A 17,289-nucleotide genomic window follows, 5' to 3' on the forward strand; every position below is an offset into this window, starting at 1 on the left:
TTTCAATTATACTTTAAAATATTATAATTGATTAATTTTTCAAGATATTTTTTTGGTCATTTTATTTTCTAATCAACTAGTTTTACCAAATATAATTTATTTATCATTTGGCGTATCAGTCATCAGCTACCGGCTAGCTTGACAAATATAGCCTTAGAGTTTTCTCTTGTTTCTCTATTTTAGATAACAATTTGAGGATTTGTGGAAGTAAAATGGAAAATAAAACCTTTATTTTCTCTATTTTAAAGAATTTGTTGGACATACCGTGATATTTTCTTGGGTATTTTTTGTATTTTTCTTCTAGATATTCAGATTTGTAATTCATTAATGTCTTGGAAATCAAATGGACATTAAACACGTGTCATTGACCCAAATTGATTCATCCCTTTCACATTTCATACCTTCCGAAACATCGATTATGAATTTCATTTGAAGGCCCAAAATAAACAACGGTAATAAAGTGTACGATAGTATTAACGAAGACGACAATTAATCACCTGTAACTGGAACCCACCTTTGCATCCTGCACAGCCTTCAACAACCTTTTTACAGTCACAAAATCCTTACGTTCAAACTAGAAAACCATTTATATTCTGACACGTGTAACACTAGAAATATTATAATGGCACACAGGATCAGAATTCAAAGTTAATAAAATATAGACGGGGGTTTAAATTGCTGGTTATAAATTCTCGAAGCTCTCGATGTTTCCATGTGTATGATTCAAAAACAGATTCAGCGAGCTTTTCGGAGGGAGATTGCCGGTGGATGAAACGCCGGGGAGAGTGATCATTTTATTTTTCCCGGCAACGAATGAAGAGGCGAGGAGGGAAGGATAAGGGTGGAGTCGTCAACAGATTTATCTCGTCGGAAAGTAGGAACATGATGTTGAAGGGAAGATCCGGGAAGCGATTGATGAAGTTCGATGAATTGCCGGAGTATTTGAAAGATAATGAGTTTATATTGGATTATTACAGATGCGAATGGCCGTTGAAGGATGTCATCGGTAGTGTTTTCATGTGGCACAATGAAACCCTAAATATCTGGACGTAAGTAATCGATCCAGCGATTCCTTCACCAATTGATCAAATAAATATTAAATCTAACAACCTGTCGCCTATTTTTGTCGTAGATTGTTTGGATCATACGTATATATTGATCATTCCTTCGTGTTGAATTTTGTGAAGGCATTTGGTAGGTTTCTTCATATTTTTGTCATTGACGGTTTTGAGCTCATTGAGCAAGGAAAAGGTGGAATCATTGATCGCGAGCTTCTACAGGTCCGTTCATGGCGTCAAGACGTCTTCGTGATTTGCGATATCACATTCACTTAAATATTTCATTTATTCTGTCCATTGATAACTGTTAAGTGAAATTTTTAATAAGCAGTACTCACGGCTTTCAAGAACCGACCATGACGTCGGCCATGACGAAAGCAAATGGCTCGGTGGCTTCTATGCTAGTGCCGGTGAGTTTTCCCTTTTATTTATGAATTAAACTTCATGATGCACTTTTTGCTGTTTTTTGATTGATTTCTCATCGCATGAACTCTAGGAAAGAAATAAAAACACTTAAAGATGGGGTGAATCATTTATGATATATGTATTTGATTTTTATATAATAAATATCACTAAAACCCATAATTAATAAAAGCACCAAACATTTGATCACTTTGATAGTGTTAAAAAAAATGAAAACATTTTATATATCAATCACTCAACTCAAGAAAATTGAATTACAATTTTGTGAAATCTGATACTACACAACATTTTTATTGAAAATATGATCATGTCCTTCAAATCTTTGTTGGGAAGTTCTGGTGACGATATTAGGTCATAGAGTTATTTCGTTATGATTTCATCTATAGTATTTCTTTAACTTTTGTTATAAGCGAAGAACTTTTAGATACTTAATTATCATACATATACTTTTATTAGATTATGTAATTAGTAAAACGATAATGTTCCATATTAACTATGACTAAACTCCATCAAATTTCCTTTGGTAATTAATTGATCGTTCTAGTAATAATCTAGGATCACAAATAATATCCAAGTGCACGATTGTTTTCGTTTCAATTGATATTAACCGAGTTCCTTAAATAAGTAATTACGAATTCAAGATTTACTCTTAATAGGATGATCTATATGTATAGAAACTATATATGCAGTCATTTATATGAGATTTAAGAATGAAAAGAGATGAAGATGATTATTGATGTACATGTACGGAATGAGGTTTAGTTATTCATGGTTTTAACAAAAGTTTATTCGACGGACAAAAGAAAAGGTTGGAGGGGACGTATGAATCCCACAAGTGTCAAATGGAAGATAAGAGAATTTTGGATTAAAGGCTCTTTTTATGGTCCATAACACGTGATAAGGTTGCTGAAAGAAACATATGCCTGACAACTCCTCTTATTATAAGTACTTCCTACACTTAAAGTTCCCTTTTTCTTCAACAAACTCCAACACTCGTCAAACCAGGACTGAAACGCCCACAATTATGCCCAAAATAGTTGGTTATAAATGGACACCCAAAATGTCAAAAACTTAAAGTTTTGTGTTCGACTTTTGATGCTATTATGATTTTATTTATAATAGCTCAATCTATACATATAATATATGCCTAACCCCATGGGATGACCAAGATGGTAGGCGGCAGCATCTAACATTGCATAAACATGAAGTCCCATGTTTGAATTTATGTGATGTTAGATTAGGACGCAGAAAGTAAATCGATCAAAAATCTAATTTCATGGTACCAATATATGTGCATGTGCGTCCAACTCTTCGTCTCTTACCTTTTGTCATGCAACTATAACAACTCTGGTAAAGTTCTAACCATCATTAATTTTTTATGAACTTAATTCATTTAAGCCATCCAATGCAATAGTTTGGTTCAGTTTATACTCAATGAACCAAATTAACCTTTGAAAGCCTTTGGGTCGAACTAGATAAAGGTCAATTCTTTTTGTGTGTGTGATTTAGGTAAATTTAATTTCTTTAATTATATAATTGAAATTGGTGTAGAAAGTGAATCTAAAACTTAAAATCCTTAAAATAGCATTTATATATTTATTGCAAATAAATTCACTAAAAAAGTGGGCTCATTAAATGACTTCAATTCGATTCAAGATGAATAATCATGGTGGCTGGGGGTTCCTTTAGACCATTTTTGTTGAATTGGAAAAAGGTAAGCTAAAATTTGAAGAATATTATCCAAAATAATTAGATTTTCATTTTCCCATCAAATAATTGCTGTTGATGGTGTTATGCAGGAGTCCCTCGTAGGAGAAATTCTTAGACCATCAATCGTACTAATCAACAACCCAATCCCCAAATGGCCGTGGTTTGTTTTTTTAGGCGGAGCCATGGGCTGTTTAATCTGCAGCTCCATCTCCCACCTCTTCGCTTGTCACTCCGAACGCTTCAACCTCTTCTTCTGGCGTCTCGACTACGCTGGAATCTCCCTCATGATCGTCTCCTCTTTCTTCGCTCCCATCTTCTACGCTTTCACCTGCCACCCGTTCTCCCGTCTCTTTTACCTCTCCTCCATCACCACCCTTGGCCTTCTCGCCATCTTCACCCTCCTCTCTCCTGCACTATCTGCTCCCCGCTACCGATCCTTCCGTGCCACCCTCTTCCTTGCCATGGGATTCTCGGGCGTCATTCCTGCATCCCATGCGGTCTTCCTACATTGGGAAGACTCGAAAATACTTGTGGCTCTTGGCTATGAGGTCATGATGGCCGCTTTCTATTCTCTTGGAGCGATGTTTTACGTTAGGAGGATACCTGAGAAATGGAAGCCTGGTGCTTTTGATATTGCTGGCCATAGTCATCAGATCTTCCATGTTTTCGTCGTGGCGGGTGCTCTTGCCCACGCTGCTGCAACGCTCGTGATCATGAACTTGCGGCAGACTTTGCCCGCACAATGCATCGAGGGAGCAACTTGGATGTGAAACATAGTCTGAGATTGACTGCCATTTTTATGAGTTATCATATTGTTCCTTGTATTTCCAACTTTTGGAAATACATTTGTAAGGTGTTTACGTTAGAAAATGTGAGTTTAGGATAAACTATTCTTGACCCTTTGTACCTCTTTTGATAAACGCAGATGAACTTTTGAGCTAGAAACATTAATTGTTAAATCATTACATTCTACTGTCATACTTTGTTTGTGCAAAGATCAACATACCATTTCATTGTAAATAGTAGCAGTACAAAGAACTAAGGGTCTTTCTTTTAACGGTTTAATGAACTTAATAAGACTAATAGCTTATAGCGGCTAAATGATATAGAAAGTGGGTTATTCAACAAGCTTATAGAGGAGCTTTATGCACCAAGTCCCCTCCAAATTAAAAAACACGTTTCATCCATCTATTAAAATATCCTCCCAAATAACAAACTTTTTCATTCCATACTGACAGATTAATCCAAACGCAATTTTATCGACGGAAATGGTAAGATCTTTGACGCAAAAAAAGGGGAAAGTGTTTAATGAAAACAACCAAACAGCCCCTAGAAACTAGAAAGAGAAGATAATTTTCTCCATATTTGTTGGAAATAGAAAAAATCTCAAAAACTAAATATTGGAAGAGAAAACATAAAATTAATATTTTATAGGAAAAAAATTGCTTTATAGTTTGTCAAACATTAAATGAATTGAATATATTAATAATGTAATAAATGATAGAATCTTCGAATATAGAAATAGTTGGAATTTGATGTAATTTTTTTATTTATCTTAGAGAAATTATAGAAAAGTAATTGAAGATGTCGTAAAAGATAATAGTTAATAAAAAAAATAATACTAAAAAAACACTCCAAGCCACGAATATGTTGCCTGCAGTGGATACTGATTTAAAATGTTGAACTGTTGCCATGCAAATCTTGAAGGCAATGAAACAAAGCCTATTTTATTGAACTACTATTAATCAAGAAATTATTAATTTCATCGTCTGTCTTCAAAGGCAGAAAAGTAATGCTTGGAAAAAACAAGGTACAGAACTCACCAGATTCTTATTGTTGAACTTGAAAAATTCAGCAAAACTTGAAATGCTGTGAAGAAAAACTACTCAAAAACAGTGTCTTTCGCCTCCGTCAAAGGTTGTCATGTCAGCTTACAGTGACTGAAGGGGTAAGTTCGGGTTTTCACATGAAAGAATTTCTAAAAGTTGCCTCTGATGATGATGATGATACACAGCTTCTTAGCTATGAACCATAGCAATCTGTAAAACTAAAAGTGACGATACTACCCTTTAACTTCTAACCTCGACCATCTCAGCCTCACCATTGATTGGCTTTCTGTCTGTAGCACTCATAGAGCTTTTGCTCATAGAAACAACCTCTGATGATTGGCTATCTATTTCAGTAGCCATTTCTTTGATTTCAGATTGAATTTCTTCCACAACTGTTCTAGTTCTAATAGGTTTTTCATCAATTGCAGACTGAGTTTCTTCGCAAGTTTTTTCCACAACCGACTCGTTCTCATCCACAGATTCACTTGAGGTTTCAGCACCAGCTTCTTGAGTGAGAATTGATGGAGAATCTAATGAGCTAACTGGGGACTCAATTGAGTCAACAGGATATACAGGGTACCCATTTTGACCAGCTAGAAACCCGTTTGTGGTGGTGATAGGGTGATAACCATTTGGAGAAATAGGATATCCACTGGATGTCACCAGATAACCGTTAGGAGCAATCGGATACCCATTAGAAACCCATGGTTGAGCTGGAACAAACTCAGCTGCATGTGGGTTCATAACTTTTGGAGGGCTTAGATGACCACCATCTGCAACAAGTTCACCACCACTGTACAAAATGGGCTTGTTACGTTGGACTCGATTCACGGATTTGTTATACACACCTGCGAGACGTGGACCATATGGAACCCTGGCTGTTGCTGATTGATGGGGAGTTCTACGAACAGGGTTTATTGTGACCATTGTAGGTATGTTTACAGGTGGGGGTAATATCCCTCCTCCATGATCTTTCAAAGACATTGTGACCAAACCAAAAACTGGATTGTTGGATGGATTAAATGGAGGAGCTGCTGCAGAAAGTCTCTTGGTCACCTCTTTTGCAGTTTCGGTTAGAGTAACACCTTCAGTGCTTGGTGTTTTTTCATCTTCATCTGCCACAATTCCATTCGTGTCAGCTTGAACCAATGCAGAAATTGGCTCTAAATCACAAGGACTATCTGCTGATATTTTTGAAATTTCAACTTTTGGATCAAGATTCTCAACCACTGCCGATTCTATTCCTTTCTCTGTCTTCTCAACACTTTCTACTTCTATCACCATTTCGACTTCTGGCTTGTCCTTATCATCAATGGCGGTTTTCTGTTCATTATTGGACACATGAACTTCATCTTTATCTTTCTTTGCTTCCTCTGTTGTCATTTGAGCTATGCTCACCGGAGAATTTCCTTTGGGCAATTGATCAGCCACAGCCTTCACAATGCTACCAGGTGCAGCTATTGCAACTTCCTTGTAAGAAAAAAGCTTGCCAGCTTCTTTAACACTGATCGAACTTATAACTGGAGAATGCTTCACTGTCTGATCATTTGATGCTGGACTGGATGGATTCACCTTTGGGTTGGTAGGTTTGTCTGAACCAGATGTTTGTGTAGTGTTGGGAGAGCTTCCAGTCTTGATGAATTTCTTAGTGACAGCAGACTCTCCAGTATTTGTTCTTGGGGAAGTGAAATTGGTGTGCTTCGATCGGTACTTTGATGTCTGAGAGACATTCATGAAATTCGTGTTTATTTTTGCCAGATTTGGCCTCCTAGAAGTTGAAGATTTACGACCTGCTTTAGAGAAAGCTTCCTGCCATCCTTCATCAGAATTGTCGGCTTCTGCCAAATAACCATTTTGTTCCCTTTGGATCTGCTCAGGTTGAACCAAGTTGGTTTTCTTAACAGACTGTGCATTTCGCAATTCAAATTTGTTCTCTTTATCGCTAGAATTCTCTCGGCTTGGTGATAGAACTTCATCTTCTTGAAGTTCATCACTTAACAGTTCTTCCTGTTGTCCTGCTTTTCCTTTAATCTGGATGATTGGCAAAATTTTGAAAACAATATCAGAAAGAAATGGAAAATTTTGATCATGAGTGGTGTGATGGTGACAAAGGGATGGATGAGAAGGTATATAAGATGAAAAAGCTTACCACCTTTGCACGAGCTTGTTTCTTTTGGACGTCTCGTGCTTTCATATCTGCATCTGGGGCTATATAATCTAGCAAGTCTGATACACTGACCCAATAATGTAAAATAATCAGGTTGGTATAAAGCCTCCAGATCTTATTGCCATCTAGTACCACTCCGAAAGCCCACATTTATCTTTAAGAGTATTCAATGAGTTACTACTCGCATGAAACTTACAATGTTTAACCAGGAATTGCAATGTTTGACTGTGGATATGGTTTTATTAAGTTTTTTGACTTTTCATCAAATGCCTTCAACGTCCTCAAATGATGATAACACAATGGAATCTTGTGGACCAAAGTCGATGGCATCAATAAGTAACAACAATGACAATAGGAAAATGGGTGGTAATAACTATGACAATAGGCAAATAAGTGGTTCTTGGGACTTCCCAAAATGAAATTTTTGCAACTTAAAAGCGATTGGTGAGTAACTTTTAACTTTTCATTTTATGCATAAATAAAATCGAAAACTACATGTAACTATATAGGAATATTATAATAGATGCATGTTTTGACTTGAATCTGGGAAGGACTAGGTTTGAATCTTTAAAATCAAAATTTGAGGATGTACCTCAAATGTCCTTTGCTAGATATAGAGGCATCAGGCTTCGGTATACCATTGCGTGCAGCTTCTTGCTGTTCCAGAGCTTTGGACTCGAAGTATTCAAGCCATGCAGTTGCATCCTATAATATCTTACACACTAAGTGAAAGAACGATCGTGCAAAACACACAATTGCTGATGTGACAGTTAATTATCATAACAGAAGTTCCAAGTTTCTAAGGTACCTGAGTACGAAGATCTTCATGTCCAAGTTTAGCCTGCAGAATCTGCAGAGTGGTTTGTTCATGTTGAACGCTCAGGGAGTATGCTTCCATCAAGGAAAGAGCAATTGCTATGGCATGATAGCTAGCAGCAGTCTGACAAGTTGAGATACACCAAGTGTGAGTAACCGAGTATTATGTGTCGAATGTAAGCCATCCAAAGAAACAATGACCATCCGATAATCGTCAATTTAGATCACATAAGAAATTGAAATATGAAATAAAAAATCAGCAGATTGTCTTTTATGTGTAAGCATTACTTTTTGTGCACAAGTTATGTTTCTATGCAACACATATAAGATTGAGGAGAGAGAGAAATTACTTGTATGTGATCAGCTCCAAGGAGCCTTTTATTACACTTGAGAGCCTCATGAAGGTATCTAAGAGCAACATGAACATTTCCTAAACCTTCTTCCATCATTGCTACATTGATGTAGGTGGCGGCAGTATTCGGGTGAGAAGGACCACATGTTAAATGCAAAAGATACAATGCACGATTCACATACCTAAGAAGGAAGACGAACATAAGCTACATTTCATCAATAAGTAAAGTTTTATTGCACATATGTCAAAGAAGTTAAGTTATCCGTTCATAAAACACCATTCAAGGAAAGAAAACTTACTTCAGAGCCAACTCTGTGTGTTGGAGACGATAGTAGAAAACAGCTAAGTCCCCATAACTCTTCATTGTATCTGGATGATCGAGTCCAAGTTCCCTCTCGTTGATATCCAAAGCTTTTTGTTGATAGATAGTAGCCTAATCGAGGGTTGGAAAAAATTGTGATTAGACTTGAGCATATGTGTCTTTAAGAAACAAAAGGACCTTGTAGGTTGAATTATCTTAAGATCAAAATGGGGGCAAACACGCAAATTTTATCAAAATTTCTCTGAGAAATGAAGTGTCACAACTTGTGTGCAATATTCCAAAAAGGAAAATGTTGCATTTTTTTGGGAAAGTGAAACATATTTCATCTTATACAAGAAAATACAGTAGCTACCATCTTTTCCAAGTCAATGTGATGGAAAGGAAATGATCATTTGTGTGAGAGTTGATTACTTGACTTATTGAGTGACCCTAGTGCATCATCATTGTAGCAACTCAATTTGTGAGGATTGGACATGGAAGTCTTTGCATTCATCTTTCCCTTTACTTTTTGCATAGAGGTTGTTCTTGTGACTTGAATTCATGGATTTCCGGTCGTCAATTAGTAACCTTACCAATTGATCCAAGAAGCATGTTGCAGTTGACTTATTCTTATGGTAACAAAAAGACAACACAAGATAATATGTTCATGTACCTGATTGAAATCACCAGTATGATAGAGCACCACAGCCAAAAGACTATATGCACCTGCCGTCATTCGATGGTAAGGACCACAGACAGATACAAGTTTTGAAAGTGCCTGCAGAAATCAGGTTTAGATGGTGGTAACAATAACATGATGGAAATGTTGTGAAATCATCTTATAACTAAAGATTTAATCACCTTTGTTCCATAGTTGACAGCATCTTCAAGCTTGCCTTTATCCAACGATGTTTTGGATGACTCCAGAAGTGTACGTCCGTCAGCAGAGGAGCATGCAACATGCTGAGTGAAATGTAAATGTTCAAATGTCAAATCTACTGTAAGTTCTTGGTCTGCCTTGTGTACAGATTGACATAAATGAATCATGTATTCACCTTATATACAGGAACCATGCTTATAATATCTGCCTTCTTGAAAGGGTATGCTGAATCCATATCGTAGTCTCTAGGAACAAGCTCAAGCCCAACCTGGTGAGCAAAGTTAATATTCAAAGAAGAAAAACTACTCAGAGGATAAGAAAATTATCTCTCGTGTTATACCTTGTGGCAAAGCCCTCGAAGAATGGCAAATTTACGAAGAGTGCGATGAAATTCATTCTTCTGTTGACATGCAAATCTCTTCGACATGAAGGATTCAACCCATTTCCATTTTAACTCATCGGCATTGCTAGTTACCGAATCTACATTACTTGTATTTGGCGTTCCTAGCAATATATTTAAACAGGATGCTATTGACCCAGCCAAATCAGCTATATCGTCAACTGCTGCTATAACTGCTTGTAAGATGTGTTTGTAAGCTCGAACAACCATCTCGTGGATACAGAGTGACTGCACATGAGGGAGTTTATCTGCGAGTTCAACCTAACAAAACATAGAAAGAAAACTAAGTTTTAATTTCCTGATTCAGAAAGCTACCGAAATACATTATGCATGCCTTTAACTTATGATAATCAATTTTGATCCTTGCAAGAACATGATGCAGGTTGCATGTGATGTCGCTTGTCTCCATGACTATTTGTGTTGTTAATTCTAGGTTTGATTATCAAGGAGAATGAATGAGCAAAACGAAGTCATCGGTTTTCTTAGAAGGCTAGGGACACCTAATCCAAGGGCATAAAACTGTTGTGGGCCACCTATTGATGCACTCATGGTAGTTTACTAGGTAAAATAGGAATGACATAATCGATCAGGAAGTTTAGGTTATCTTAAGCAAATTTGTACCACTCTAGCATTAAGCTACAAGATAGTGATTGCAGTATCAAGATGTAAAGATGAACATGGTATGGAAAGAAGAAGAGGAAAAAGACTTACCACTCGCCCCAAGGAGCACATACGCAAGCCCCTCGTGTGCATGAAATCTGTCAGTGTCCTCCCATCAACAGGTGAAAGTTCAAGGGAACCAAAATCAGCTACCTAAAAAGACGAAGTTGCAGCTATAAATTACAGACTTGAGGCCAAGTGACAATAGATACAGAACATCCTTTTAGTAATGTTAAAGAACCAACCAACTTTGGAAGGGCAGTTTCGTCATAGAATTTGTGTGCCATCTCAATTAACTCATCAGGTGACTGTGCCAACATGAACCAATATCAGATCAAATACAATCAAGCAACCAAGACCTAGATTGTTCTAACATTAACCTCCAAAATCAAAGTATGCTCCATAGAGTTACCAAAATTAGAGCAACAAGCCAACCTTAAGGTGAAGACCAGTGTCTGATTCTTTAAGGTGCATATATGCTGCTTCAGGAAGCAGCTTTCTCCACAACATTTCCTTTTCTTCATCCATTTTTATCGTCTCTTCTTTGCCATGGTTATCTAATTTATTGATCATGTCAGTGTTGTTGCTTGTAGAAACCTCCTCCTCCGTTTTGTTGATCTTATCCTCAGACTTTTTCTTGATTCCCTTTAGCAATCCTTTTCCTAGACCCTTCACATCCGGTTCTACCTTAGCTTCTTCAGCTTTTTTATAGTCAGGCTTCCCAGAATCCTGGCTTTGTAAATGTTGCACCCAACATGCTCCAAGTTCCCATCTGATAGATTTTGTGGCTTTAGAGACTTCTGCCTGTATTTTCTGCAGACTTTCCTCCAACACTTTCCTGACCACAATATTAGCAGAGTGCATATCTTCAACATCTGCAACTTGTACTCGTTGAGCTGCAATAGATGATAGTGTCGTTGTTGATGACTTGTGCAATAACATTCTTAAACTGCAACATGATAAGGTAAGAAATTATTAGCAACCTAAAAATCATCATGAAAAGAAAACGTGTAATATACTAATACTTATACCAGTAAGCAGATGACATGTCATTTAGCTGGCACACAGCAGAAGAAAAACTAAAAAGAAAAGAACTACTGATTTCAAAAGAAAAACCAGTCCCAAGAAATAAATGGAACAATTTCCATTCTGGGATTTTTTTAAACTAATGCAACATTTCCTTTTTGGCAAACTATCATTCCAATATTACTTATATGTCTTTCAGAGATCATTAAAAGATAGTAATCATGTTGATTTTCTCTCCACTAGATTCCTATACTGTCTTTATGGAGGGGTATTTCCAATATTTAACCAACGGCTGAACTCTTTGCTTGAACTATGTGTCTGATCAAATGTTGAATTTATTTGGGATAAATGAAGTATAAAATTTGTGGCATAACTGCTTGTGAACTTACCTATTGACATTCAAAGCATGGGCACCCCCTTCAGGTTGGTCCTCGACATCAACGTCTTGTGGAATGGGTTTTCCATCCCAGTTTACCTCAGCTGCAACTTTCACAACAGCAGTATAACCACAGTGTCTAACAACCACAACGCCTAAAGTAGATGTATCCTGCATGATAACAATAGCATACCATATTCGTTGGATAAGCCACGGAACACTTTAGAGGTTTAAAAAGCAAGAAATATACAAATGGTATGATACTTACATGAACCGTTGCACTCTCGTCTGCAGTTATGCCTTTAAGCAAGTTTCTTTTAGCAAGCTCCTCTGGTGACAATCCTAGAACACGACTCCCGTCAATTTTAGCATCCAGCTTTGTGCTAGCATCAGGCACATCTCTTGTAACCCTGATAAGCAGATCTCCAATTTTATCCTCATGCGAAAATGAATCAAGCAAACCATTTGAGGATGACTTGCTACTATGAGTAAGTTGCTTAATGGCTGCAACGGATTTTAGCACCGATACGTCGACAAATAGACTGTGAAGTAGAAAAGCTTTCCTATCTCTAACTTGTCTCTCTTCTGCTGTTCTACAAGGCATTGCTGCTAAAATAGAAAATTCTTTTGCCCATTGCCTACGATCATGTTTACCATCTCCTCCTTGTCCACCACCATTTCCTCCCCAATTTTGATCTTCCACAGGAAGTGGTGGGAAAACAGATGGGTTGTCAGCAACAATTGGAGGTACAACCCACGTGTTCGATTGAAACCCGTAAGGGAGATTTCCAAACTGAGACAAATAAAAAAAACCTTTTACTTCCAAGTATTCTCTCACAATTGTGACACTATAGTGCTCAGTAAATTCAACTTACTTTATTGTGCTCAATGAAAGTTTTCATAAGAGCTTTGTATGCCTGCATTATAACATACGAGAAAGACAAGTAACCAGTTAGATTATACGAAAAACTCCACATGAAAGCAGGTGTTACCAAAGAAATTCTCCCTAAATCCTAAAATAAATGCCAACTATTTCTTTTCTAGATCTCGATCCAAGGTAACTCATTGCCCAGCTGGACATTCCAATATATTGGTGGCAATGGGAGGAACACCGAACATTATAGATATTTCATATTTTATTAATAGTTACACACGATCGTATTGAACTAAGTCTAAGTCCAGTCTTATTTATTTTGGGAATGAATAAGTGCCCAATACTCGTAGGTCACATGATAAGTCAATGCCCAATGAACTTTTCACTTACACCATCAAAGATCCGGCTCATCTGCTGCAATAAACCAACCAAAGAATGACTTAAAAGAGCACATTTTCCAGCTGCATAGAACCCTTTTCTCGAGGCAACGATTGTCATCGGCTTCCCACCTGAAACTCGCACCTGCATATATGAGTAGACGTCCATACAACTCATCTCAGTGGCTCTCAAGTAAACAAGCAACACCATGAAAATCTCTAAAACAGTAGTGCTCCACAATTTCAAAAGCAAGTACAAAATACTATAATGAAATGCTCACATCAATTTGGAAGAAATCATCATCTGTTTTATCTTCAAGGAACGGTCGACCCGATCTCCTAATGTCTGTGAACCAACACACAAATTATAAATTCTGGCTTGACTTGAACAAGATTAATAATCCCTTCATTCCATAGAAAATACACATTTCGAGTTGTATATCATATATGTAACTTTTCGTTTCAAAATTCAAGTGGAGCATGAGCATTTGTTAAGGAAAACTATTTGTTTCTCCATGCCAGCTATTTTTTGTCCATGAATGCCATCCTTTATGAACAATATAATGTCAACAAAATCTAAGAAAAAAAATCAGTTTTGGCTGTAAAACAAGTTCGCTATCAAAATATGAGTTAAATTGGCTGAATAACAAAATTTAACGGTAGAGTAGCCAAAAATCATTTAGGACTTTGTGTAAACTGCAATTTACGATATTCGAGTCCAAGACCATGTCCAATGAAGATGCAACAATGGGGTGTGAGTGTAGCAAAATTAACAAATATTATTTTTTACACTTATATGAAGTTAAAGCAATTGTTTTTGGAAATGTATTGGATTCAAAAGTAACGTCAAGGTGTAGTTGTTCTTGGAAAAAGGAGAAAGTAAAATGAGTAACTGGTGTCAAACAACGATTTTTGTTGTTGTTACAGTCATAGCAAAAGGAAATTTAAGCATTAAGGTCTTACATTGGATGGGAGGAGTGAGATGAGAAAAGGAGAAAAAGTCATAGAACTGTCCAAGCCTCGGCGGAGGATAAATCTCCGCTGCGTCTGACGGATCGAAACCGATCGAGACATCTCTCTTGGACGACTTCTTATCCTGACCATCGCCGGATCCTGATTCTTTGGCAATCGAACCAGAACGAACGGAAACGTTGGTGTTCTTAGGAGAGTTAAATGAACCACCGAACGCGGTGGTGCAAGCCACAATATCTAGCAGTTGTCTGACATGTGCGACGGCGGAATCTTCCGTATAATCCTCTGTAAAAAATAAAAAAATAAAAAATCATTGAGCCCCTTGAAATTATAGTTATTGTCAAAATAGCCCCAAAAGAATTATAGTTATAGTTACCTTCAACCACCGTTAAGTGACAAGGCTTTAAAGAGACGATTTCGACTGTATCTTTCAGCCTTCGACCTCGCACCTGTAAGTTTGATAACACTGACTCTGTTTCATGTTTCACAAATGAACATGTCCGATAAACGAACACTATTTCATGTTTCACAAATTTGTAGGTGTGATTATCGGTTTTCATATACGTTACCTAAATTTCGATATTGAAATGATCTATCTATTTTGCCCTTTGTTCACTTGTTTCATCAAGAAGGAATCTCATCCATTGTTAAACTAACTACCATAATGCCATCGTTTCATCAAGGCCCGTTGATCTCATCAATTAAAGGTTGATATAGATTGGTAAAGTTAGCACCAATTACATGGTTAATAAAAAATTATCTCTCTCTCTCTCTCTCTCTCTCTCTCTCTCTCTCTCTCTCTATATATATATATATATAAACCTTCCTAAAGTAAAATATCATTTTAATTAGTTTATTATTCAAAAAACTTTGCGATAATGATTTATTTTCACGTAACTTTTTGCTTAATCAACAATTATGAATATAATTTGATAATTTAACATTGAGGTCATCAATAGTTACTAAATGTCGATCATCGATCAAAATATGTAATAAATAGGAAAAATTAAACGTTTGTTAAGAATAAAAATTCTAGTAGTTACATTAAATAAATAAAAACTAAGTTACAACTTCGTAGCATTTATTATCAACATATAAGTCGATAAAATTCACAAATATATTTGCATAACCGTGTAAGATGCATTATTTTTCGTTCAATTCTCATCAAAATAAATACAATTAAGTTGGTATTCTAAACAATCTATTATTAGTCCATCTCAAACGTTTTTCGTCATTGCCGTTTCAAAGTTACAAGATGGTTGTTGTGGTTTGTAAAAATGTTTGGATTTGGTCTCTTCCTTTAATGGCCTTTAAAAAGTTTGATTAAATGAGAGACATTTTTCTCTTTTTATCGATTTTTTGCTTGTCATTTACTCCTTCAAAATCAAATTTATGATTTTGATCTACGTGGTTTTTTTGATTGTGTAAAAGACAAAAAAAATCAATAAAAGACGATAATGCCACTCTATTACAAAAAAATTTGTTCTTGTCTTCAAATTTCATTTACTACGTAAAAAATTTCTCAAAGATTATTTATATTTGTTTGTACCATCCAATTTAATTGTTTACTTATTCAATTTCAATGAGTGAATATGAGTGAATTCTATCATGAGAGGAGACCAAGAATGCAGACGTTTTTATAAATCAAAATGATCATCTTATATTTTCAAAACTACGATGATAAAAAATGTTATCTTTTACAAAGTACAGGGACCAAATTTGTAGTTTGCCATTAATTACAAAAATAAATGTTCCTTTTGTTTTATTTATACAATTGGAGTTTGATGTAGGTTAAAAAAAAAACGTAAATTTGTGATGATGAGAAATAAAAAGGTAGTTGAACTTGAACCTCATGGGATAAAGAGTAGTTGGTGACATGGCATGTCTCCACGTGTACCGCTAACAGCTTCCGAACGTCTAAAATTTTGTCCGTTGATATCCCCTGAGTCAAACCAATCTATGTTAAGACACGATACACCCACCAACCCACCCACACTACATTATCTCGCTATTTCTTTTATTAGCAATTTATATTATAAATATTATGTTTAAAACATTTAAAATATAAACATTATACAATTCAATATATATTTAACAAAACATTTAAAAATTGTCTCACAAAAAACATCATTATCTCACGTGATCTCAAATCTATATATATATATATATATATATATATATATATATATATATATATATATATATATATGATACTTTATGTAAGCTTACCTTAAGCATCAGTCCAGACCCATCGGGCGTTTCTATTGTGATTTCTACAACCGTTGGTAATGCTGTTGAATACAGAATGTCAAGACTTCAAAGTCTAAACTAAAACAACAATTATTTGTTTTTATTTTTATTTTTATTTTTATTGCTAGTCAAGGTTTAATGAAATCTAACACAAAAAAAAAAAAAAAAGTATGAATGACCATAATACACATATATGTTAATATATAAATAAAATGCAATCATTTCAAGAATAGGGAGAGATTTATTTGAGAAGTGATAAATATTTGAAAAGCAAATAAGTAATTCTGGTCTTTTATACATTAAAAGTGGTCGAGAATTGTGGTTTTGACGGGTTAAGCAAAAAAGTAGAAGGGTATTCGTAACTTTTACAAATAGGTGGTAAACAAGTGTATATGTAAACCCATAAAAGCATATTCGAACCCATATTTCATATATGAATCAGTTAATTACTTTATATGTGAATCATACAGGTTCATGTGTGAATTAAATGGATTCACATATTAACATATAATTCATATGTGAATCACATGAGTTCACATACACACTTGTTTTGTCGTCTATTTGTAAAAGTTACGAAATAATCTCTTCTATCTTCTACATACTATGTGAGAAATTATCTTGTGCTTCACAGTCAAAGCCATAAATTTTGACTAAATTAAAGGCTAGGATCACTTCTCTATCTCTCAAATACTTACCACTTTTCAAATGAACTTATATATATAAGGGAACGATCAAATGCAAACCACTCAATTTGTACAAACCGTGCAAACTTCATTCAACCAATCACAATTTTTCATTTTGTTCATTTTTTTGTAATT

General features: G+C 35.7%; 2 protein-coding genes across 2 annotated transcripts in view; one reads left to right on the forward strand and one right to left on the reverse strand.

Annotated features, from left to right (window-relative positions):
* The first annotated feature begins 719 nt into the window (after nucleotides 1-719).
* Nucleotides 720-4,048, forward strand: LOC112506797 (heptahelical transmembrane protein 2). Its single transcript, XM_025111074.1, has 4 exons — nucleotides 720-1,049; nucleotides 1,188-1,280; nucleotides 1,390-1,468; nucleotides 3,281-4,048. The coding sequence occupies exons 1-4, from the start codon at nucleotides 814-816 to the stop codon at nucleotides 3,959-3,961; spliced, it is 1,089 nt and encodes a 362-aa protein (XP_024966842.1). The 5' UTR covers nucleotides 720-813; the 3' UTR covers nucleotides 3,962-4,048.
* Nucleotides 4,049-4,878: 830 nt separating this feature from the next.
* LOC112506796 (protein TSS-like) overlaps nucleotides 4,879-17,289 on the reverse strand; it is a 15,737-nt gene continuing 3,326 nt past the window's right edge. Inside the window, exons 2-23 of the mRNA XM_025111073.1 lie at nucleotides 16,451-16,512; nucleotides 16,071-16,163; nucleotides 14,598-14,670; nucleotides 14,213-14,506; nucleotides 13,531-13,595; nucleotides 13,263-13,394; nucleotides 12,874-12,915; nucleotides 12,267-12,791; nucleotides 12,012-12,169; nucleotides 11,032-11,545; nucleotides 10,842-10,904; nucleotides 10,648-10,749; nucleotides 9,877-10,197; nucleotides 9,712-9,804; nucleotides 9,518-9,619; nucleotides 9,330-9,434; nucleotides 8,655-8,788; nucleotides 8,354-8,537; nucleotides 7,996-8,127; nucleotides 7,780-7,892; nucleotides 7,170-7,254; nucleotides 4,879-7,051 (exon numbers count right to left, since the gene is read on the reverse strand). Of these exons, the coding sequence (XP_024966841.1) occupies nucleotides 5,261-7,051; nucleotides 7,170-7,254; nucleotides 7,780-7,892; nucleotides 7,996-8,127; nucleotides 8,354-8,537; nucleotides 8,655-8,788; nucleotides 9,330-9,434; nucleotides 9,518-9,619; nucleotides 9,712-9,804; nucleotides 9,877-10,197; nucleotides 10,648-10,749; nucleotides 10,842-10,904; nucleotides 11,032-11,545; nucleotides 12,012-12,169; nucleotides 12,267-12,791; nucleotides 12,874-12,915; nucleotides 13,263-13,394; nucleotides 13,531-13,595; nucleotides 14,213-14,506; nucleotides 14,598-14,670; nucleotides 16,071-16,163; nucleotides 16,451-16,512 (5,183 nt within the window). The 3' untranslated portion in view covers nucleotides 4,879-5,260. The remainder of the gene's footprint in view (nucleotides 7,052-7,169; nucleotides 7,255-7,779; nucleotides 7,893-7,995; nucleotides 8,128-8,353; nucleotides 8,538-8,654; nucleotides 8,789-9,329; nucleotides 9,435-9,517; nucleotides 9,620-9,711; nucleotides 9,805-9,876; nucleotides 10,198-10,647; nucleotides 10,750-10,841; nucleotides 10,905-11,031; nucleotides 11,546-12,011; nucleotides 12,170-12,266; nucleotides 12,792-12,873; nucleotides 12,916-13,262; nucleotides 13,395-13,530; nucleotides 13,596-14,212; nucleotides 14,507-14,597; nucleotides 14,671-16,070; nucleotides 16,164-16,450; nucleotides 16,513-17,289) is intronic.

The sequence above is a fragment of the Cynara cardunculus genome (assembly GCF_001531365.2).
Source record: "Cynara cardunculus var. scolymus isolate 2C chromosome LG 2, CcrdV1, whole genome shotgun sequence".
In the NCBI taxonomy this organism is placed as follows: Eukaryota; Viridiplantae; Streptophyta; class Magnoliopsida; order Asterales; family Asteraceae; genus Cynara; species Cynara cardunculus.